The sequence below is a fragment of the Toxotes jaculatrix genome, chromosome 12, assembly GCF_017976425.1.
Source record: "Toxotes jaculatrix isolate fToxJac2 chromosome 12, fToxJac2.pri, whole genome shotgun sequence".
NCBI lineage: Eukaryota > Metazoa > Chordata > Actinopteri > Toxotidae > Toxotes > Toxotes jaculatrix.
The window spans coordinates 25193173-25218612 of NC_054405.1; the positions used below are offsets into that span (position 1 = coordinate 25193173).

The window sequence follows — 25440 nt, forward strand, 5'->3', positions numbered from 1 at the left end:
CAGGTCTGAGCGTTCACATCCTGTAACTGTAACACCGCAGGTTCAAGCCCTTCTTGTGTAACGCGTCATGTCGATCCTCATCTGCCTCTGACCTTTACCTTTACCCCCACCTGCACTGTGTGCTGTGGAAAAGAATAAATGTAGCTGAAAGAAATTAGAACAGTAAATGTTCCTTGTGCTGTTTAACAGCCGTTTACTGTTGGCACCGGCCCGGCCCTGCGTGCCTGTGTTGTGGAACAGTGTTTTGTAATAAGGAAAGAGGTGGAAAATCTAGCCGACGGCAAAATGCTCAGAAAGAGAATCTGCACAGTCGAGGAAGCGCACGGCGGATTTTTATGTTCTTGTGTGTATGCTCTGGTCCTTGTCATCACAGCATTCACTGTCTCATTGCGTTTGCTGCACAGGAAACACTGAAACACTACGTTTGCTGTTCTTCTGCATCCTCTCACGGCTCTCTGCTAATACGTCTTCTGAGCATGTCTTGACACTGAAGAGACCAGTGGACTTTTTTTTTGTTGGTTGAACAGTGAATTGAAGGGAGCGAAACATGATGAAAAAGGAGAAAAGTTTGTGCTTTTTCTTCATTTTGCTCCCTCCTTCCGTGTCCTTCCACCCTTTTCTCGTGACTTAGACGAACTGTGACAATTGTCAGCGTCACTTTGCTTCATGTGAAGGTTCCTTGGAGTCGTGGTTACATTCAGAGACGGACGCTGTTTGTTTAGTCTGACAGGAGTTTTCAGACTGCGAAGTTCCTCCATTCTCCTTGTAAGTGCTCTCATTCTTGGTTGCCCTTGGTGGAACATAATTGATATGCGCTGCGCTGCAGATCCATAAAAGCCTCCTCTCCTGCTTTTGCTCTTAAGTTAAGCTTTTCTAACGGATTGCAACCTGTATTCACCCAGCGGAGATGAAAAAGAAAGATGTAACACGTTAAATCATGCTTTTAGTGTGTTTCACATTCTTTGGTATTTTTCTTCTGTGTAAAGTGTCTTTGAGTATCCTGAAAAGTGCTCTATAAATAAAATTATTATTTTTTTAATATTATATTTTATTGTTAGCGGGCTCATGCACTAATTTGCCTTATGTATGACATTTCCAAGAGTAGCCTCAATCTCTAGATGTTAATCCACTGATATTCAGCAGCGATGGCTGAAACCTGCCGGCGGTTTCCCTGTGACGCTACAGTGGTCGTGTGAGAACTGAGAGGAAGAATTACTGGAGGAAATGTGTGATAGCACGGACATTAAGCACTTCACCGGCTCGTCTCGCCGCAGGGCAAACTCGACGATGTTTTACTGTACAAATACAACCAGTGTAGGAGTCCCATATTTTACTGCTTAATGACTTTGCCTTTAGCCTGGGAAGGCATAGCTCAGGAAAATATACATGAGGTAGTTAATTTATTCTCTTTTTAAAGCTCCATTAATCAACATTTTAATATTAACAATTTATCATATGACTACATGGTACGTTTACTATATGGATCAGTTTCAGCACTGAGCAATAATAAGGCAATAATGTGTTGAGCGACATGTTTTTCATCTAGTTGTGGATGTAGAGTTGAATTACAGCCTTACTGTATAGGTTTTATATAAAGCATCTGAGCACAGTCACTGCAGCACAGGCCGGGGTAAATATTTGGAGCTCTTTTACAACACCTGCCTCTGTGAATCACAAAATCGAATTTCGTTGGATTGAAAATACTGTCCAGCTCAACTGACAAATCCCCCCTGATGACCAAACAATGAGATGAGGGAATTAACAGCACTCAAGTAATGTCCCAGTCTGAGGGAGCGAGCGCTGTTTGGGCCTTTGTGGAAACCATTTTATTGACTTCTTAAGGCCAGGCTGTCAGCTAGTTTCCTGAAGTGCCAAGCAATGATGCTTCAAGCCAAAAATGCCATTTGCTTACAGATCAATATGGCATTTCAAACACAATGTGTTCAGAGATGTGAGGGTGAAACTGTGTGAATGTTCTGCTCCGAGTTTTTGTTGTGTTGCTGAATATTTCACCTTAAACTGGTAGTTTATGTCACCGCATTTCGTCTGTTTGGGAGACTTTTATTTCATAACCATTATCTCATCCTCTGTGCTTCTCTCAGAGGACCAAGAATGCAATCCGTCATCCAGCGGTGACAGTCACACCCCACAAAGGCAGCCTCTTCGTTTCTGACTCAATGAACCCACGGCAACGGTGCCAAACAACGCTAAACGCTGCACCATTTTTCATGCCTTTTCCCGACCCATTCTCCTCAAGCAGAGTGTTAGCTCATCGGAGCAGGCCTGTCTCCCGCCTGCCAAAGCCATCATCTACATCACCGCGCTCCAGCGAAAACACAATCACTGCTTTCTATGGAAAACCAAACGCCAGGGTATAATAGGAGCAATATGTTTCTCCTCTGTGTCTGTTCAAACAGTGTGGGTGGATTGGCCAGAGGAACATAGCGTGTGAGGAGGAGGAAAATTAGTGAATGAAACAAAACAAGACAGTTGAAATGGTGAGAATGACATGGCTGAAAATTTAGCAGCTGCTTCTCTTGAGGACTTTAAAATCTCCTTTAGAAACTTTATGGGCATTAAAGTTATTAGTTTGATGAATTTCCCAACAATTCAATGCAGTATTCATCCAAAAGATGCCAGGAAGAAAAAACTGGTGTAGTAGTGTTTTGATGCTGTCTCATCGGAAAAGACAAACTTTGCCCGAGGTCAAATGGAGTTTGCTTAGTTGCAACTGAATTCCACAAAAAGCTAGTAAGTACGTACAAGTCGTAGACCCGATGCCGTTTCATTGATGAAACTGAAAGGGCGCGGGGACATTTGAAGTACACCGTGTTCTTGTCATATGTTCAGTGCCTGATTAGACGAGTATGAACTCAGTGTCATGCCCAAGAGGTTTGGAATTCTAGACTTTCCAGTAACGTGTTTTATCACATTTCTGTTCTTTGGTACATTTCTGTGGATAACAGAAGATGTAAGAGGTGACATGAGGTGAACACGCATCATATGTCGCCTAATGTCTGTGTCCACGTTAGTGGTTCCATGTCCTGTTGGTTGGAGCCAAACCTCAATTAATTAGGCCTTGTCTTTTTCTTTTGTGACATTCAGTGACACCTCAGGTGAACTTTTTTGTTTCAGACGCCGTGACTCTGTCACACCTCACGGAGTCTATGTTTCCATAAAGACAACCTGTGAAGACCTGCTGTCTGTCACGCTGGCAGGTTCGGCTCACTAAGAGGAAGAAATGCCACCGTCCTTGTTAGCATCACTGTCACCTGTAGCTCGTATCTTAATTATCTGGAAGCAAGTGCTGCACTGTACCTCACACCCACTCTGACATTTAATCAGCATCCTCTACCAGAGTCCTACCTCTTGGCCGCCCTGCCATCAAATTACCTCCTACCTCTTCTGTAGCTTCATCTGTGTTGAGCAAGAATAGCTTCTATTACAAGCTAACCAGATGGCTGGAGCCTGGCGGTGGCACAGCGATCATTAACTTTCTGGGCTTATCTCTATGTGCACCTTGTCTCTTTTAATTCAGATCTCCCCTCTTGACTCCCAAATGTCAAAACTTCCCCAGACTCTCAAACTTTGAGGCCCCGGAGTCCAGGAGCGCTGAGAGCTGTCTTTATGGGTTAGTTGGTTCATGAGGCCTGTTTGTTCGAGTCCATTAGAATAACTTTTATATGGTCTGTACATTTTTGCCCTGTAGGTTGTTTATAATGGGGCTGAACTGTAAGTTCACCTGTAACAAACAGAGTGTTTTGAACAAGTCCAAATCAAAACTGAAGTCTGTTAGAGCACAGCTCAAGTCCTTGAGGGCAAATCCAAATCACGTCCAGAGTCTTTAGAAAACTTCAAGTTAAAATGAAAGTCTTTCGGGGCTCTGGATGCCAAGCCCAATTCAATTCTCAAGTCCTATACGTATATTTTTGTGCTGGACTTTGACTGCTGCCAAAATGCAAGTGGCCTACACTCAATACTGTACCTGAACACATCATGTGAAGATGCAGACAGAGTGCTGCTTTCACAGGTTGTGTAGACAGTGTTCATTAGCAACAGTAAAGAGCATACAGTAAACATAGTCCAGTAGAGAAACGTTTGAGAAAGAGTCACGTGGACGGTTGTTGTCTTTCTCTGGTGCAAAGCTCAGAGATGTTACTTCTGCAGAAGTGAAATGTCTCTATGCTCATTGCAGCTAATGAGGATTTAATGGGAAACAGTCCCATATTTAAGTTAAATGCACGTTTGTTGCCGCTTCCAAACTCTGCTTTTAAAATTGCTCCCCAGTTCACTGCATGTTTAGAAATTCCCCGACAGCACATAAGAGAGGTCGTCGTATATTTTAACGATGGAGTTGACTCCGTTCTGGGCTCAAACCATTAAAGACCCGTGTTCACGTCTTGTCAGTGTGGTTTAGTGTGGGTACGGCGGCTCCCTGGGACGTTCATAAACCGTATTATGATGACTTACTGAGTATTTCTGCTTAAACTGCACATCCGGCAGAAAGGTCATTGTTACTCATTAAAAATGCATGTGCAGAACCTTTACTGATGCAATCCTGTAAAATGCAGCACAGTGGGGTGGTTTGTTGCACACAGCAACGTTTTGCAAGAATGGATAAGAATGGTTTCTGTCAAGCTGTGATACAGCAGAAATCCCCTCTAAGCCACATAAATGACTGCAACTGTAACTTTTTTAGAAAAAAAAAAAAAAATCACAGTGTTGGAGAAATCCGAAGCCGAATGACAGGGGTAGGAATACGACTGGAGTCTACGTGCTTCACATCGGCTGGTGGTGACTGACAGTGTCATTGATTGTTAGTGATTTCAGATCGCGCTCAGTGATTTCACGGAGTTCACTTCCTCTGATGGAAGAAGACGTGCTTCCCGTCGAAGAGGAAACAGAGAACAGAGCGCACCACCATGAAACCTGAGAGGGGAAAAATATATATGTATATACTGCTCATAATACAGTAACATTCATTTGTAAATACTGTAAATTCTAAAAGTTTTAATTGGAGGCAGCTGATGAGAAGTAGTCCTCCAGGTGAGCCGTGCTCACTCGTGGCGAGGTGACTTTCAAAGTGACTAATTAGCAGGGAAATGAACTTGAGGCGCTGAGAAGAAAATGAAATGGCTGAATTGGCCAGCTGAAGTTTTAGAGCTGAGTCAGCAGCACTGGGGAAGTAGGGAAATCAAAAAAGTATTTAATGACAGAAGAGGTGGAAGTCCCCATTGATACGTTTACTCAGCATCTGCCCTGGTCTCTAGATTTGTCACTTGGTGCTTTGTGAAAAAAAAAAAAGCGCTCATCGAAGGGTTCTTAAAGAGAAAGTCACTAAAGCTGGGAAAACTGCTTACCACCTCATTTTAGCCCGAACATGTCCACTTCCTGTTTTAATGAACACTAAGAATGGGGACATGGATCAATTGAAGGAGTTATAAGGTGGCTGTATATAATTTACTACCCCAAAAATCAAATCAGGTCTGACATCCAGAGGGAGCTCGGAGTGGAGCCTCTGCTATGTCGCGTCAGAAGGAGCCAGCTGAGGTGGTTCGAGCATCTGATTAGCACACTGGGCGCCTTCCACTGGAGGTCCTCCGGGCATGTCCAATGAGATATCTCATCTGGCCTGGGAAAACCTGGAGATCCCCCAGGAGGAGCTGGGACGCGTTGCTCTGGGGAGAGAAATGTCTGGGCTGCCTCGTTTAACCTGCTGCAACTGCTACTGGATGGAAACATCGTCTCCACCCAGGAGCCACCTGTAGGTTAGAGGTCTTAAGTGAGGGAAGTAATTACCATCACTCGCTGTTCGGTGCTGTGCTGTGCTGAACTTGGTGTATTGTGGAACAGGTCAGAGCTGGATATAAACTCTGTACAACCCTGAATTCACAAAATAATCCTTTCCACTTGAGTTGGCTGACTGAAATCATTTTACGGTCCTGGATCCGAGAGTGTTTTATTGCAGGTCTTGGATCTTCTTTTATTTATAAAAATAATTAGTTTGGAATCATGAAATATATGGAGCGAGGAATACGAGGTAATGATTTTCATCCCAAATGGAAATGCGGATTTACTTTTGAAATAAACAACCTCTCTGGCATCGTGCACAAATAAGATTGAACTGTAAAAGGCCCCACAAGAGATGTTTAGAATGTTTAGTCAATTTCCACATAACATTCGCATCTGATTATGATAATCACCCCGTCCTCAGCCTCGCTCGGCTGTTCTTTTTTTTTTTTTTTTGTGCTGGCGCTCTGTGATCTGGTAACATCTGATCTTTTTGATATTGCAATGAGGCGTTGAGAAGAAAATGAGGCAAACATGGCCTTTGAATGAATTTGGGTTCATTCTTTTATTGCAGCAATATCCGAACTGCTGAAGCAGCGAGAATCAGAAGAATCAGACGTAGAGCTGGAGGAGGAAGAGTGCGATGGGATTCTAGTTGGAGTTTGAAATAAATAGCCGTATTTATTCATGATGACATGCGTGACACGATTCATATTCAACCAAGGCTGCCTGCATCTGGACCGGCTCTAAAACCCGGTCGCCGGGCCATCCTGGGCCCGTAATTGGCTGTTTTCAGACACAGAGTGAAGCAGGCTGGGAGAGATCCAGACACTCCGGCTGAGGGGGGCAGGTTGGGGATTTTTCTGCCTTAGGTATGATTCACACAAGAACACAATAAAAACAATAACATTCATTACGTATTACAATGGGAATGAAGCACAGAGACGTTCCTGAAGGGACACGCAGACAGACGGAGGAGCTGCAGCTGACAGACGTATGAATGATGGACAAACAAAACAAAGAGTGACATGTAATGTCCAGCATCACCCAGCATCAGAGCACACACACACACAAAAACAAACAGAGAGGTAGTTGTCTCATCCATACACACAGACATGGATTTACACCCTGAGAAAAAAAAAAAAACAGTAAACAGACAGATTGGTTTATTTGTTATTCAAGCTTCTCTCAGAGGCAAAAATAATCTAATTGGATGAATTAAACATGAAAAAGGTGGAGCCTAAGAAGCAAAGGGTTTCTGGTTAAAGTGACGGAGTGAACAGCGCTGGAACAGGCAGGGCTGGGGGCACACCAGAGCTGTCAGCCTGACTTTGATCGATACAGGGAGAAAGCCGATAGAAAACTAGGAGAAACCTGAGGAGCTGGAATTACAACAGCTCTTTGTTTTCTTTAACAGCAAATATGAACCACAAACATCAGCCTGTAGGTGGAGCTAGAAGAAAAGTCAGGAGATCACTAAAATCCTTAGGAATCATCGTCTGGGGACCATGAATATTCAAAATTTCATGGCAATCAATCCAAATGAAAAAAAAAGACCATTTACAATATTACATTATTATTTTGCATTAACATTTAAAGAAAGGTTTATTTTATAATGTCTGTTTGCTTCAGCTGTTGATTTTTGGGATGCCCAGACTTTTACATACAGCTGTGTGAGCTTATGCACCGGGAATGAGTCAAAGATGTTTCCAACATTTTCGGCTTATATCAAAAAAAAAAAGTCTGAAACACTTCAGCTCTGCTCACTGACATTTAATTCAGATGGTGTTTTTTTTTTTTTCCTTCCTCCACATCAGCTCTGCTCAGCTGCTGTGTGCTCTTATTCCTTTTATTCCTCCTTCTCCTCTTTTAAACCCCTGTTTAAAAATCTGCCTGTGTATAAGATCTTCTGCCTCGCATACCCTCCGTATTTGCCCACACAGTGTCTCCGTTCTTCCTCTCTTTACCACAAGCCTATTAGGGATTTCCCCTTTTATTTATTGATTAATACATCATCAAGTGGAGCTCCAGCCGCAACCCAGGGACCAGGAGTGAGGTTCCCCTGGTGTCTGCAGCCTGCCTGCCCACTTAAGATTCAGGACTTGCCTCACCCGTTAAACAATGATTGCTATTCTTCTTCTTTTTTTTTTTCTAGGCAGCGTTTGCTTGTGAAAGAGTGGCTGCATTTTCATTTTGGCTTATGTGGGAGTGAAAAACAAAAAAACTCAGAATCAGAATTGTTGCAATTACCAGGCTTAAAAAATCTCTAAATTTGGGGAGTGGGCACATCAACAGCTTAACCTGCTTCATGGGCATATAAAAGGATTTTTAACCTCTTTTAATAATAAAGCACTTTGCTTTTACTTATCAAAGGCGTAGCACTGTGGAACTGCTGGATGTAACATCAAAGCATGAAGTATTCCCCTAACCTACAAAATCAGTCTCACCACAAACAAGCAGGCAGAGAGAATGGGATCAGTGTGGCTGTGAAGAGAGGGAGGAAGAGAAGGGGAGAGGAGAGGAGAGAAAAGAAAGTGGAGCTTTGTATGAGAAGCTTTGTGAGGCTTTTTCCTCCCTCGCTGTCAGGCCACAGAACATTAAAGTGGAGGAGAGGAATTTGCATTCTCCAAATTGCTCCCTGTCTTTCTCTCTCTCTCTCTCCTGATCTCACATGCTGACTGTGATGCACGTGCACTCACACATGCGCTCGCACCGTTCAACTGACGTTCAGCTGAAACAAACAGTGACCGGAAAACGTGAATAAATAAACTCAGCACATACTCACATACGTGGGTATTTAAAGTCATACTAAATATTAGAAATATTCCGTTCTCCTCTCAGCAAAATGCAACAGCATAACAAAAATCAGCCTCCAGCCAGACCATAAAGTTGAGTCAGCACCTCTCTGAAACAGTAACTGGACAGGCAGAATTGATTGCAGGACTGTTGTATTACACTAGTTGTACCTAAGACACTGGTAACTGAGTGCATGTTGGAAAGACAAGGAAGCAGAAATGTCTTTATTTCTACTCAGTACCAAAGGTTCACGATGCCTCAGAGCTGAAAACTCAAAACAGTGACGTTATGACGCCGTAGACTTGAGATTTGACCTACCTGAGACTTAAAACTGGACTTGACTTGAAATAAAGTACATTTTACAGACTGCAGTGGTTGAAAGTGTTGGTGTGTTGCTGTTAAAATCCTCCAGAAGCTGTTTTCTGTTGAAGTGTCATTAACTTGTCAGTTCCTAAACAACCCATATCACCAAAAGCAACATATAAGAGTGTTTCCAGATCTGTCACCTCTGAATTCACAGTATGTCACACAACTATCCAGAGTGTCCACCAGTACAGCAGCTACAGTTGTCAATATATATTCACCTTCAAGCACAGAAAACCAAAAAAAAACAAAAACAATGGTCAAAACAAGGGAAAAATATTCAAAAATAGACCCCACCCACCCACTCATTGAAGACCTGTTATTCAATAAGATGTCTTAGTCATAGTCTCTGTTCTGTCTTCCAAGACTGTGCTTTAAATATGAGTCCATACACAAAGGATCCAGCAGACAGGTCTCGCTGTATTCATCTATGTAAAATATTCTGCTACACAAAAATACACACAAAGTACACTGAGGTGAAGAAAAGATACCCAAACACGCCCCCATGTACTTGCTCATAAAACGCATGAGGGGCAGGGCTCAAACTGCTGGAAAAGGTCGGGTCGTCATGACAACACAACACTCTCAGGCAAGTCCCGCCTCTTTAAACTTCAAACCAGAAGCCCACATGTGTCTCTGGTTCTAAATCTGGCAGGAAGGCAGGGCTGCAACCGAGTGAGACAGAGGGCTGGAGCAACAAGACTCTCCACGCACACACGGCAGAGCAGCAGTCTTCAAAAAAAAAAAAAAAAAAAACGAGAGAAAAGAGGGAGACAGTCGGGTCACAGGAGTCCAGCAAGCGTCCAGGAAACAGCCAACAACTCGGGGGACTTGGCCAAAAGAGGCGGGGAAGCAGTGTGTTATTGGAAAAGCTGACAAGAGAGCAAGGCAGCGGGGAGGGGAGAGAAAGAGAGAGGTGGCTGCCTGACTTTGAGTTGGTCAGTGAAGGCCTCATGCAGCTTCTTAGCAGCAACTCAGTCCTATTTTCATCTGCCTGACACTCTTTGTGCAAAGCTCACCGGGAGCCCAGAGGGGAGACACAGAGGGGAAGTAAGGATAGTAATAAGGAGGAAACAAGACGGTCAAGAGAGACAGGAAAGAAAGCATGGTAAGTTTGGCTTCTCTGCCTTGTTTGGACTGCTCATTAACTGTGGTGTTGGTGTGGCTGCGGTGGGCGGGGAGGTGGGCAGAGCTTTGACTGCTGCTACTTTATTCCTTCAGAAAGTGGACTGAATTAAATCTGCGGTTCCTCTGTTTCAGTTCGCAGTTAGTTTGTTTCTGTTGGAAGAGCTGTTTCCATTTTCTTCCCCACTTTGTGCTTCCCATTTTACATTACAGCTGCTTTACACATACAGAGCCCCCGAGACTGAAGCAGCTCAATTAATTTATTTGTCGTGAACCGAGAAGTTTGGACGAAATGAAGCTCGGGAACTTTCTTCTCTGTTTCTTTCAGAAATGAAATTGCAGGAAAAGTGATTCCCCCCCCCCCCCTCCCCCTCTCTCTCTCTCTCTCTCTATACTCAATGTTTGTGTATAAAGAAGAGGAGGAGGAGGACGGGTGGGTGGGTGGGCTGACCGCCCACTTCCCCATATCAGTCCCAGCAACACATTTGGTTTCAATTACTTTGTCCCTCTGGGAAACAAGCTGCTATAAATAAGCAACAAGAAGCTGAGTGTGGACAGACTGCAGCCGACTGTCAGGGTTCGACTGTAGGGGAGGAGGCACATACCTCAACACTGACTCTGCTTCTGCTCAGGGTGGGAGGGATCAGTGGCTGGCTCATCTGTGATGAAGAGTGTGTGTGTGTGTGTGTCTGTGTGTGTCTCTGTGTTGCTCAGAGGGTGAACGTAATTTCTTTTTTTAAATCTACTTGGAGAAGTTCAAGTTTAGCTCCGTCTGAAGTGAAGTCTTGTGTGTTTTGGGACAAGTTCACCTTCGGGCTGCTTATTGTTTGAAACTAATGCTGATCACAGTACCTGAATTTTAGCACGATACCAAAGAAAACATTTTCTACACCTTATCTGGAATCAAGGAAAAAAAACAAAAACTTTTATCAGTCAACAAAAGAGCCCGAATCTCTCAAATGTTAAATTTTTCATAGCAGAGTTTTAGTTCAGTCGAATCAGATAAAACTGGCAGGATTTTTATCAGGAGGAATCTGATCAAAGAACAAAAGCTAAACAAGGTAACGAACTTTACCAGACGTTCAGAAGTGCATTTTCACTGGTCTGTGCTCCTCACACATTTTGGTGGTTACCAAAACATATTGAGGTTAGACACCCAGACCCAGTCCAAACCTGAACCCAGTCTGAAGTCCTCAAGAGGAACGAGGCTGTGGTCAGCTTTAGAATAATTCCCATTGTCAGCAGTTTCTGTTGTGGGGAAAAAAGTAAATTCATCAACAGAAACATATCAAACTTTTATTTATTGACAAAATATGAGCAGATACACTGCGTCTGTCCTCACGAACAAACCTGCATGCTTCAGACCACCCACCTTCTGCCCTAATAGCTTAAAAAAAAAAAAGTCTAGCATTCAGTTACTCTTTAATATTTCACTAGTGAGAGCTTGTTTATATCCAGACAGAAAGCCAATGAGTGGTGCCTTCTCCAGAAGACTTTACAAACTCGGAATTGCTGCCTCAGGATTTGCAAAGGTCTCATTATCCTGATTTTTGGACGAGATTTTCTGCAGACCTTCATGACTGTGATGAGACAGAAGTCTGGCTGCACTTGATTAGACGGAGGTGAAGCAGATTTACTTTTTTGCTGAGGATGGTCACAAACATGAGAATTTACAAATCAGATGCTTCTAAGGTGTCTGATTCATCAGGTCGAGCTCTGTTCAGACCGATACAGACTCTTCTGAGATGCTTTGGATGAAACAAACACCTTTTGGTAAACACTGTGTGCACAGTGTGAAAGTTACCCATTTACTGCATCTACAGTTTGTAATTTAAGTTTGGTTTTAAGAAAGTTAGCTCTTCCTTTTAGAGCTCACATAAACAGCAGAGTCGTGTGCTGTTGCATCATCAAATTAAAAGTTCTTGAACAGGGTGTTCTCCCACTTTCCTGACAAACTAGCTCTGATTACTGGACGTGTCTGAAGGACATTTACTTAATCACAAGTTTCCACAGCTCAGCACGACTGAAACAAGCTCGTGGATCATTACTATATTAATCTGTTACCATTTATCCGTTATCTACTGCAGAGATCGGCGGGCTGGATTGCTGATTCTGCCTTAGGTACCATGTCGGAAGACGGTGTTGCAACTCTTGCAATTTAATATATATATATTTTCATATATCTTTTAATGCCTTTTATTCATATGAAAAATCTCAGTGAAGCTCTGAGGAGAATCATCTTCATGCTTCTCTCTGAAAACTCTGAGTTCACCCAGGGATCAGGAAAGCTTTGTTTTTGCTTCCCTAATTAGAAACAAAGACAGACAGGAAGAGACAAAGGAAATTAGCAGCTACCTCTGTGTCTTATGGGCAGCCAGCAGCCATTTTTAGTCTCTGCACTTGTTTATACATTGATTACATTTGTCTGAAGTTGCCTCTGCCACCAGGAAGCTCCTGAGTCCGTTCCCTCCCTCTGTGGCTGACATGTAACACGGCCCACCTGCTCCAGGACGCACAGCAGCTGTCGCTCCACTCAGTTATATTAGGAACAGTGACAGAGCTCCAAATATGCCCCCGACCTCGCCGCCGCCGACCCCGACTCTCTGTCTCTTCATGTGCTTTTTACTGTCCGTCTGCACAAAGCTTCCAGGTTTCTGTTGCTTCTTAGTAAAGACAGATGCACAAATACACACAGTCAAACCTACACACGCACACACACAAATCCAATCGTTATTTTAACTTAAATTTTTTGCAGTTTTCATGCTGGGTTTTGACACTGGCTCAGGTTGGAGCCTTGTCTGTGACTCTGGCAGCGTTTCACCCTCTGAGCAGTGCAGCAAAAGTCAACAGGGTCTCTCCAGGCCACCGCTGAGAGCTGTCTGCTGTTTGCCCAGAGTGTCTGGAGGTTTTATCCTCTCTGACACATATTTGCAGCAGCAGTTTGCACATTAGAGCTGCGCTTCAAAAGATGAGCCTCTTTCTCATCTGGTCAACATTGCACATCTAACCAGCAGCTCTGCAATGAGGTTCTCACTGCTCTGCTGAACAGGAGGCAGACAGAGACCAGTTGGCTGTGATTATCGCATTCCTGTAGTTTTCTTCATAATTATTATTATTATAAAACTGTTTTTAAACTTCTTATGAAAGAAAACTTGGTACTTTTGTGAGAGCAAGACAAGAACATGTAGAGGGAGAGAGAAAGGAAGGGAGGGACACAGCACAGGAAAAGACAACAGCACTCGGTGAGTGAGTTATAATTGAGTCAGGAATCAGTCTGAGCATTTTTAGCTTCCACCACTGATAATAACCACAACACTATCAAAGCATCGTGTTGCTTAACAGCAAAACTGAGTTTTTTAAGGAAACTTCAGCTGGCTGTTGGTTTCCAGCCTGAGAATCATGTAAAACACAGCAGCAGTGCTGTGTAGCGTGGATGAACGCAGAGACAGAAGCAGGAATGGGCTAACCCATGGAACATATGTGATAAAACATGCAGAAACGGTTGTATGATGCTACTTTCACCACCAGTTCAGACGTCCAGATGTGCCGACAGGAGAGAAAATGCTCTGTGGTTCTGATGCATGTGCTTGAATTAGACCTGTTCTCAGCGCAGGAGGAAAAAATTCATGGCTCCTTTTATTCCAACTCCTGCACTGAATGTAGACGTAATTAAACCAGCAATAAATGTGACACGGAGACACATTTAAAGATTTTACTTGTGGTGACATTTAACGTGTGACGGCTAAAATACACATTAATTATAACCACAGGCTCCATAGGCTCCAGACTCAGAGTACTGCAGTCACAAACGTGTTTCCACAGACATAAAGCCAAACTTTTCCCCGCACGTATGCACCTCTGAATACGTCCCGATGCAGCTGGGAGCAGGGACACTCTTCGTCTTCAAAAGCGCTTTTAAGCAATATGTCTGACCATACACTAGATTTAAGAGCTGGCCACGAGCTGTGTTGTCTGTACTCATACTTCAGCTTTCTGCAGCCGTAAAAAAAAAAACAAAGTCTGGATAATTGTGAAGAATGACTCATCAGACCTTTTTATTTTTGTGCTACTGAGAACTGCAGAACACCGAGTGAAACATCTTTGCTCGGGCAGCAGTGTGAAATTGTCCGGAGGTGTTGATTCAACTTTCTGGTGGTTCTGTGGTGTTCAGCTGCCACAACTTTGTGCCATCAGGTATTCTTAACAAGTGGTGGTGTTAGCAGCTAGCCTGGCTCACTAACAAATAAATGAATCATCATTTTACTTATTAGTTAGAGCTCTTCAGAGGTGATGGTGGGTAGATTTTTACCGATGGACAGCGTCAGGCTAACTTTGTGTTCTGTATGCTAAGCTAAGCTAACCGCTTTGTCCTTCGTTGCTGCACATCATCACAGTTTTCCAGACTCTTCCTTTACCCCATTAGATTTAGTTTGCAGTGTTTTGTTAGTGTTTTAAATCTGAGTCAATGAAACAACTGTGATCTTTTCAGGGGATTTATTTCACAGATAAAATCTTCTTTCATGTTTCTATTATTTCCCCCCCGCCCTCCTGCAGACAGATGGATAGTAAAGCTGCCGGGGTGGGGTGGGGGGGCTTGAGAGGAAAAACGAGAGGCAGAAGAGTCTGAGAGGAGGAGGTGAAAAGAGAGGTGGATTTGCTGAGTGAGTGATAATTTGGGGATTTGGGCGTAGCCGAGCCAACCTCTCCCCACATCCGCTTGGCACGGTGCTGCAGAGTCATTTCCGTGTTTGTGGCCGTTTTGCTGCAGGGTGAAAGTCGTCTGAACCCTCAACAGCAGGGTGATTCGATAAAGAACAACAGGTACAGAAACAGTGGTGACATATGTGTGTATTTGCTCCATTTCCTTTGCGTCTGTTTTGTTCTTCACCGTTTAATGAGCTGCGTCTGTAAAACTGGCTGGACACCTGGTGGTCCATCCATCACCCTCTTCTTAGTATTTATTTTCTTACTGACGTGCGATCCACCCATCAGGCGGGTCAATTAAGAGGGAAAGTTCTTGTTTAGCGTGATAGTCTGGCAGAGCCCACTGTCATTTCACATCATTACGGCTTCCTCAGAGTTCAGCCAGACTGAGAGGCAAATAAAATTAGAGCCGAAACGAAATGAATGAGCGCGGAAAGTTGGTGCCTGCACTCTGTTTTCTTTCAATTCAAGCAGGTTATGAATGTGTTCCGTGATTCATGCACGAGCCTTTATTTGCTTTATTTTTTGAGAAATAGCTTTTTTTATTACCTTGCTGATTGTGCTGGCTGAGGTCTGTGATTGCAGCCAAACATCTGAAACATTAAAATCATGTGTTTAACAAAATAAAATGCCCAACACTCATAACAGAGGGCTACAGTATGGAAAACCGCAGAGATGTAAATGTCTGCAATCAACTTCTCGTCTACTGTTTTCACTTTCCCAAATAACGGTGATGGGAAAGATCTGTTTCACGGCTGACACCCAGATGAATGAGTGTTTGATGGAAATGGGCTCGTTCTGCTGAGTTCACTCTGCTAATTGATGGTGTTGCTCACAGGGCGAACATGCAGTCAGGGTTTGGATCCAAGTTTGTGCAGCTTCATTTATTAATCAGTGGGTTTAGTTCAGAATTCAATAACTGGGAACTGTGACTGTAAACCGGTCCCCAGAGGATGAATCGCTCTGACGGAGGTGATCCCCTGACTTTTCCCCTGGTGTTTGATCCGTCGAAGCTAAGACCAGACGTCAGTTAGAACGAGGCTGAAGTGGAAACAGCCCACAGAGCCTCGTCTCCTCTTGTTACAGGGCTGTTTGTGTCGTTTTATGTGCCCATGCAGATAGTCTCTCAGCTGATTCTCAAAATGCCTCTCAGTGTTAAAGTACAAAACAATTGTAGTTTGTACAAACCAGACTCTTTATTGGTCTCTGATGTTTATTTAATCAGCTCAAAACACAAACAGTCCAATGAAGATTTAACTTCGTAGAATTATACAGGATTGCACAGGTGTGTTTGGAGACACGTTTGGTCAGATCATAGTGTGAACTCGATCCTCAAACACTTTAAAAGCAGCTAAACTTTAAGAATCTCATGTTTCTGAGCTCATTCTGTTGTTTGTTGGTGGACTCCTTTATTTCTGCAGATAAGTGGGCGGCTGTCTTTAACACGATGTCACGGTGAGATACTGAGAGAAAACTTTTTCCGTGATCTCAAACAGCAGGAAATATCTTAAGGCAACAATTTGGCATCTGTTGTCTGGGGGCAAACCATTAACTGCAGTTGAAGTAAACAGTCGAGGCACTTAGACGTTAACTTGATGTTTGCACGACTCTGAGGCTGATTACGGCTGCAGACCAGCATGATGAAGGATTTCAAGTGTTAATTGGCGACGAGTTTGTCATGTTTTAGTGCCAGTTAGGAGTTTTAGGCAGGTTATATGACAAGTGACGCGGAGTGGCTCATTTTTCTGTGTATTTATTTTGATTTTCATGTTTGTCAGTGCTGGATTTTTTATGTTGATACAATATTCAGACTAAATGTATGCTGGGTTGTCGGTCACTGTGATCAGGCGCTGTGAAGCTCTTTGCCGTCCTAGCACCAGAAATGGGTCCTTATTCTGTCCTGAAATGCATTCTGAAGGCCTGATAGCTGCATCTATATTTATTACCTAACATGTTCTGTCCCAGCAACAAACCCACCTGCAACCAGCAGGAGGAATCCTGTTCAATAGAGCTCAGAGGGGAGACTCAGTCTGGGGGAACTAAAGAGGGAATGTGGTGATACTGTAGAAAAAGAAATGAAAAGTCCACAGTCTTTCAGTCCACATCCTGCAGATTCATCCATTAAACATGTCTTTTTGTTATGTTTGTGTGTATTTAGAGGACAGGGTTGATTATGGACAGGAGGAATAATTACAGCCACCAGTAGTTTCCAACATTGTACAAAGGGCATGTAAATATGGACAAACTTGTCCTTTAACTGTCTTTTATTTTCCACTTCGGCTTCAAGGTTGTGGCTTCTTTGTTCCTCCACTTTTCTCTGGAACATGCCGATGCCTCTGTGCCTCCTCTACTTCTATCTCTATATCTCCCTCTTTGTCTCTTTCATTTACTCTCTTGGTTTTTTTTCTCCCATGGTTCCTTGCTCTCTCCTCTCCCTTCCGTTCCTTTTGTCCTCGTTTTTTTTGTTCATTCTGCAGCATTCCTGTGTGGTATTTCAGCCTCTCTCTCATTCTCTCTCTCAGTTTATCTCTCTGTCTCTTCCACTTTTGTCTCTCATTTCTCTGTTTCTCTCTCTGTATACTTATCTGTCGTTCTCTTTTTTAAACTCCATCAGGTCCCTGAGAGAGTACAGCATGACCGATTGGCACTTACCGTAAAAATTGTTGTTCTAAATAGTCCCAGACTCCCAAACAACGAGGCAACATGCATACAAATGAACGCTCAATGTGCTTCAGAGAAGATGGACAGTTGCAGCTGAGCACCTGGAACGACGCTGCGTATGGGCGCAGTGTGCAGTAAATACCTCAGACGTTTACCGGAAACCATCTCTGAAGTGCAGAGAAGTCAAAACCACCATCAGTCAGCTCGTAACCAGACGGGCGAGGAAACTAATGCAAAGAGGTTTAGTCCCAAATGAAATTACACGTTACATGAAAAATCCTGATACGCTGACAAGAGAATTAGACATTATGGATGCTGAGCTATTTTGAGCTTGAAACAAACTCACAGTTGCACAAGCTGCATCTCATCAACGGTCTGTTTGTCTGTAAACTAGATAATATGCAGAATCACTGACCTTTCCCTTCGTGAATGTACTTTGGCTTTCTGTTAGAGCAGCTCTGTAGAGTAGGAACATTTGACGGCTGCACATTATGCACTGACACTACCTTGGTTATGGGTAAGAACAAGAACATGAGTGGTCAGACGGACAGGTGGAAAACAAAAACTAAACTCATTACCCAAACTTAACTTTTAAATACCCATTTGATTTAGCTTTTACCTTCCTGAGTAAAAGGCTGTAATAGCTGAATAATGGCAAAAACTGTATTCAAACTCATCACCTCATAGTTCTACCTCATTTTAAACGTGACGGAGACATAGGGCCTGGACAGGACAGGAAGTAGAGCAGGTGACACATTTCCAGTCTCTGAGGGTTGACATCGGTTAAATCCACTCTCACTCAACCTGTGTGGATTTTTTTCAAAACACGTTTCAACTCCAGAGCTTCAAAGTTTGCAGGCAAATCCTCACACTTGCTTACGAATCCTGCGTCAGAGGTGTCAAAACCTTCGACCTGGTTTCATCTGACAGTTAAAAATAACCTGAAACTTCAGACGACGGTCACCCAGGGAGGTAAAGTCTCCAAACGACATCAGCTCCACTATCTCGCTTTCATCTAAAGACGTCTTAAGACCCTTAGCGACCCTTCTCACACCTCCACTCCTTCTTCGAGCCTCTCCCAAGTTAAAAACCCAAACTGAGTGCTTATCCTGGGATCTGATATTTGCCAGGGTAGTTTCATTTGTGAGTCCAGAGCTTGATCTTCATTCTTTCTTTCCTTGTTCTTCCGTTGACATTTCATATTTACCTTTTTCTGCACTTCTCAGTAAATCATCCTATTGCCTGTATTATGTACTGAATTCCTTCGTCTTGTTTCCGTGTGGCACTGCAGGTTCAGCGGGTTCTTTATTTGTTCCCACTTGTGCTAAAAACCGAAGGACTCGGGTCACTCTGAAGCACTTTGGATGAAAGTGCTCTTCAAAAAGAGCGCTCTTGAAAAATAAATGAAATGAGCTTTCATGCGGCAGTCACAGGGAAAGATGATATTGGTCGATACTTTGCAAGTTCCACCTCAGACTCTTTCTTCTGTTTATTAATTGAGGACTGTCAGCCTGTCATTATTAAGTCTTGTTTTGTTCTCATGGCGACTGATGCAGACAGATCAGTGGTGGACAGAGCTGCATGGTCCAGAGGTGTTCTGTGTCTTTTCCTTTGTCCTCTCTGTTGGATCCAAACTCAGGCTGAAATCATTCAGTTATTTACAATTTACTGCTTCACATCTAGAAAATTCTCTGTGTGGTCATTATAACGCGTCACATGTTTAAATCAAAACGTTTTGAACACATCTCAGATCAGTTCTTTGATCCTGAAGTCATCTATCGTGTTTCCTGTGTCTGCACGACGGACGTTGGTGACAATCGCTCGTCCCTCGGTGAACAGTCGTGAGCGGTGGATAAATTCAGACGCAGTATTAAGATATTTTCGGATAATGAGCAGTTACCGAGGCGGGGGGGGGGGGGGGGGGGGGGGGGCGGCTGCCACCGTCAGGAACAGGCAGGGCTGTCAGCCGCCTCAGCTGATGATGGTTTAACTGTGTAGAGGCTTCGACGGTAACTGGTGGTGACTGAGATGAGATCAGAGAAGGTGTATCAGAGCAACCTGCAGTTTACTTTAGGTTGTACTTTAGTTGTTCACATTTCACTAACCCTTTCACTGTAACCATGACGACAAAGGTCCTCTAACCTTATTTTAACCCAAACCACCATTTTTTTCCTAAACCCTAACCAAACTGAAACCGTCCCACAGTCTTAACTGTGTGTTTATTATTGTTACCATAACGACTAAGGACATGCTCCTCTGGGTTATATCCTGTGGTAGGGACAAGCAGTCGAGTGTCTGTTTAGGTTGGACTTGGTGGAAAGGAGGGTATTTGTCTTTTTGTCTCTGCCTGAATGCTTTTGAATGACGATGGCTAGAACTGGATTAACTAAGCGACAAAAAGACAATGGAGTTATTCTCTTTTTGCTTTTCTGTCATAAAAAAACTCTTCAGTAAATATAGAATAGCATCATTTGTAAATATGTTCTTGACTGAGGGATTATGGATATACAGAACCCTGATTTAAAGCCAGAGAGATTGTCTCTGGTTGGTAGAGACCCCTACTGAGCTCAAAAGAAATGTAGAAGCCCACAGCAAACACCACAGTTGTGCTTCCAAGGATCTGTTTCCAGAAAGCTGCTTTAGGCTGTGAGATTAATATTTATTTACTGTGGTTTTGGAAAGAGAAGTTGTGTGCCATCTTGCTGAGCCACAGACAGTCCACAAGCTTCCTCTGAAAAAAAATCTCCCACAGACTCGTCCAATAGGCAGAGAGACCCTGCTAATGGATGGGCAGCTGAGCCAGTAGAAGGTGTCTGATATTTTCGGGATCACCTTCAATCCCTGTGTGATACTAAGGAAACACTGAGAAATGACTGAGACCGAGGCACTGAAGCAAACACTTCTTTGTCTTCGTGCCAGCAGCACTTTCCTTCATCCTGCAGCTGTGTCAGAATGTAGGTTTAGTCATGTTTAAGTGCCGCACTGGAGCTTTGACATGTGTAAATCACACAAATAAATGTGAAGAGTCTGGTCTTCACTGAACCAGCACATTTCAGCGCAGGGTCTTGGTCGAGTTGTGCAGAACTGTTAGAAACAGCCTCCATCTGCAGTATAAAGTGGGTGAATCCTTCATCGTCCAATGGGAAGTAGACTCACTGTAAAGGATGCTGCACCTTAAACACAGAAATTCCAATCTAATTGCATGATTCAAAGCTGCTTCTGAAAACTAGGCACTGTCATTAAATACACTCACAGAAATAAGGAGAGTATTTAAGACCTAAGTAAATATGAAAAATGCTAATGAAGTGCAATAAAAGTAATTTATTAAACAACTATTCTAAGTCTAATGATAAAGTGCTCGTTCGTTTTCTGAGACTAAAACTAAATGAGTCAAATCACGTGCTATTTTTTGGGAAATCTTTTGATTCCAGGAAATTTGAACTCTTATTCTGCTTTACGTTCTGTCTCATCGTTCGTCTTTGCATGTAAACACGAATAAGCTGTGAAAAGTTCTTACTGAAGACGCTCTGCAAATAAAGTTATTGCTGTTATTATTCAGCACCATCACTTCCCTCCAGGCTGCTTCCACAGCCAAGCGTATGAGTGTATATGCTTCATGACACAATTATGATTAAGATGTTAGCCTCTCACAGTGAGGAGGGGGGAGAGGGGGAGATAAAGAGAGAGAGAGAGAGAGAGAAATAAAAAGGGAAAGTTAAAGAGGAAGGGAGAAAAAGAGAGACAGCAAGGAAAGGAGACAGGCAATTTAGCATCACTGTCTCTGTCCTGGGGTAAAGGCAAGCCACACAGCGCTGACCTGTCACTGTGCTGGGTCTGATCTGAGAGGACTGTCTACATCTCTCTCTCTCTCTCTCTCTCTCTCTCTCTCTCTCTCTCTCTCACAGACCCAATCATTTGCTCTTTTTCTGTTTCTCCCTCTTACCCATTTTAAAGTCTCCATTTCTGTCTCTCTCTCGCTGTATTTAGATTAAAGTTTAAAGTTTATTTGACCGTTTCTGTCTGAGTAATTGCGCCTTGAGATGATTTTCATAATTTCTGGATTCATTTGTTGTACACATACACATGCTAAAACAAGTCTTATTAAAAAGTCATTAACCACTTCACTAACTCAACATTTAGAAGGAAGCTTGTGATGGTTCACTGGTTTGAACCAAAGGCCGCTCGGATAAAATAACACTTACACTTTGGTGTCACAGTGTGTGGACGTCTTGTAATGATGTTATCAGTTTGTAGCAGTGGGAATGTTTTTGATTTGGATTTCTTTAACTTGCTGCCTGTGAGCACAGACTCACCAAAACCGGACAGTTGGGAAATCGTAGCCTGGTCTGATGGATCTGGATTTCTGCTGAGGCTGCAGAGGGTAGAGTCAGAGTTTGGCTTCAACAGCATGAATCCACCCAAGCTGCCTGTGTCAGGCAGGGGGTGCACCCCCCCACCCCCCTCCCCACTCCTTCTGCCTAAACTGTCTTTGTCTTTCCCATCCCTGCCTGTCTGACGGAGGACTGAAGTCCAACACGTCTTAATCACCTCAGGGTGCTGATCTGAGCTTGGCGCTGTCACTCCCACTTCCCTCAGCCGCTCCCTTTCCTCTGATGATGCTTGTGTCCGTCCAGCAGAAACTCATGTCTTCAGGTGAATTTTGTCCCGCTCTGCTGTGATGACGTCCTCTCTGGTCTCTTCTATACACTTTAAATCCAGCCTATGATTAAACCTTTTAGTAGATAATAAAGTCATGCTAACAGAGAGCCTGTTAGCTCCTGGTGACATTAAAGATTAAGTTAATTACTCTTGTGAAGTATCGCCCCAGGGTTCACAGGCTCAGCTGTACAAAGGTAGATCTGTGCTGAGAGTCTGTTCTGTGTGGCTTGAATGAAACATGTCAGGACGGTTTTTTTTAAGTAGACATTAGCAGACACTGATGTTGCTAGTTAGGTGTGATTTATAAGGCCTAGTGTGTGGAATGAAACCCCTGATGTTCTCCAGAAGGGGCACACTTAGCAGGGTTGGTCCGGTGCGTGTATACAATCTACAATACTGTATTTCAACTCTTCTATTATTGTGTGTTAGCTTTGTCGAGACCCTCATGGGCCCAAAACACACCTGTAGAAAACAACTCCAACCTGATGCGCGTAAATGAATTAGTAAAGAACAGGGGGCCCAGCCCAAATGGGAGACTCTCCGTCTGCAACCAAAAACACATTTGTCTCTATGACGTGTGCATGAGCTTAGATATACTCACATACTGGACATACTGACACACAAACCCGTCACATGTGGGAATAACCTGTGACCCAGCAGACCCGGTTAAACTGGAAATAGTTTGGACCCAGTCTGACTCAGGTCAGTTCTCATGACATGGACTAACTAACAAAATGAAACGGTTCTACTCCTTTTTCCTAATGTAAAAAATAATGTGTGTTCTAAAACATGTATCACAGCACAGACAGAAACAGATGTGGCTTGTCGCTCCTCACTGTAAACCTACAATTCAGAATCATATCTGTCACATGGCCCACGAGCACAAGCTTTGCCAATTATCCTAATCATGTGCTCAACAATGCTGTTGACAAGCATGCTAAAGCCACTTAGAAAACAGAGAGGAGAAAAAAATTCCCTTTTCTGCATTTGTACCAGATTAAACAGAAAAAGAAAAAGCCCAAAGTTACTCAGCTGTTTAAGTATTCATTATGCCCTCCAGTCAAGCTGGCCCCCGGGCCTAGCTGCACGTCCGTACGGCAGAATTAATCAGTAAAATTGGTTGTTTTCTCAGTCCTTTCTCTGTTTTTGTTTAATCACTGAAAAGCAGGTCTGTCAGAGCCGGAACAGGTTGGACCTCTCATCGAATTGTTTACTGATATGCTGTGACCTTTTCGGTATCTGTAAGTATTAACTGCACTTGTCTCATCTGAAATGGGCCAGTAAGCAGCTGTAGCACACGACAGTGTGGCCTCAGTGTTAATGAGGAGCAACAACGTGGGACAAAAGGCAGAGCTGCTGGTGCACTTCAGAGTAAGGGTCAAAAAAACCCTTTATTTACCAAGTACGATAAATACAAGAGCCTTTATCTGAGAGACCCAGGTGCAGGAACATTAAAGGAACTTTCCGATTCTATTTCTGTCTTAAAACAATATGTAGTCATTGCTCTAAGAAAGTCAGCAAATGAAAAAGGCTAAATTGACTCTCCTACCTCATGTCAGATCAAATAGGCTTCTCTCTGTTCTGATCTGACTGCCTCCAAAACTCCACATCTCTGAAATCCATCTTTTGTTTTGTTTTTGAGAGACGTACAGTACCGTGCTAAAGATTTAGGCTCTTAGATGCAAAGTCACCTCACCAAAACATTTGTCTTAGACAGTCATTTTATATTTTCTGCATCAGGAAATATCAGATTTTAGATTTTCAAATATTCCCTTTTCAAACAATGAAATATTCCAGTGAGACATTTGTCTGCTGTAAAGGAAAATAATAATGTGAGAGATCATTTACCAGAGAAAGAATTCAGTCGATGAATTAACGAATGAATTAATGTGAGTTTCACCTAAAGATTTTTATACCGCTTGAAGACTGAGCATAGCAACAAGCCACGAGATGGTCGTCCTGCATCACCAAGGTCTCTCACAGGCTGCACCTTTAATCGATAGCTCCCTGCAGCAGACAGGTGTTTCCAGTTGTGCTGTCCAAGGTCTTCAGCAGAAGCATGAAGTCCAGCAGCATCATCAGCTCAAACTGGCAGAAACCAGTGGGACACGAGTGTCTACAGTCAGTACATTCCTCAGATGTTGAAACTGAGCCAAGTGACTTTGAAATATTTGGCTCTGACAGAAGGTTTGTCAGAGGTTTGTTCAGTAAAGGGCTGGAGAGCTGGAGAACACTGTTGAATGAAGATCATTATTATTTTTAGGAGTGATGTAGTCATGGCAGGAGTAGTAGCAGTTGAATGCATTTTGTAAATGGCTGTGAAAACATTTAATCCTCGGTGCATCTTGTGAACGGCCTGATGGAAAGATGAACAAGACGTGGCTGCTTCGCTGCAGAGGCTGTTTTCATCGGAGTTTCGTCAGATTTCTTCTGCTCTTTGCCTGCACTGCATCACTGATAACTCTCTGTTCCTGTTTTTGTTGTTGAGGGTTATAAAGGGAAAAATAAAACGTGTACTGAGGTTCTGGTGCTTCAGCCATACAATAAAAAAGGAATTGCTCTAAGGCCCCTCCAGACCGAGGAGCAGGACAGTTAATAGCGATGGAGGAGCAATTCAGGACAGCAGCTACTGGATCTGTTCAGTCCTGGTTAATGGCTGAGGTGGGTGCACAGTGCATCAAAGAAATCCAATACATGGTAAAACAATAAAACAAGTCGACATGCTTGGTAAAAGGCTGCAGAGGTAGCTTTGTATGGAGGAGAGGAACATGCCTGTTAGCACCGTTCCAACAAAACAAACCCAAAAACAATGTAGAGAAGAGCCGAGGCTGCTCAGCTCTCAGCTCTGCGGCAGCGTTTACCTCCGTCTGAAGCTGCTGGAGGTTCTGTCCAATCACCCTGAACCACAAGTCAGTGAAATATTGAGTAAATGCTCTCACTCAGCCGATCACACTCCTCCGCATGCCTGTTTACCCACACATTGCAACGGCCAATAAACCGCCTCTGGCCGTCGGCCATTTTGTGTATTCATACATTTGGAGGTGTACGAGCCCCAGTAATGGCGTATCCATTGGCAGTAGCCGCCGGGTCCTGGTACCGGTCCACATGTTGTCTATAAAAGTCCTAATGGGGAGCTGCCTGGCTATTTGGCAGCAGGAATAACCAATAACATTTTGTAAAACCTCATTTCTCTCTCTAATCAGAGACAGACTTTGTTTTTGGACCGCTGGGTTTTCTTCGGGCTCTCCGAATGAATAGTTGGCTGAACAAAAGGCAGCGTTGGACGGCAGCAGTGGAGGGAAAAAGACTCAAAGGCCAATGATTTGATTTGCCTCCAATTTG

General features: G+C 43.4%; 1 protein-coding gene across 2 annotated transcripts in view; it reads left to right on the forward strand.

Annotated features, from left to right (window-relative positions):
- The window catches only part of sgcd (sarcoglycan, delta (dystrophin-associated glycoprotein)), a 158048-nt gene that overhangs the window by 50055 nt on the left and 82553 nt on the right, over positions 1-25440 (forward strand). The window contains exon 1 of one of the 2 annotated variants that reach the window (XM_041051113.1): positions 9608-10057. The exons of the other annotated variant lie outside the window; for it this stretch is intronic. Coding sequence (XP_040907047.1) covers positions 10055-10057 — 3 coding nt within the window. The 5' untranslated portion in view covers positions 9608-10054. Of the gene's footprint in view, positions 1-9607; positions 10058-25440 lie in introns of those variants that run through there. 2 annotated transcript variants of the gene reach the window in all.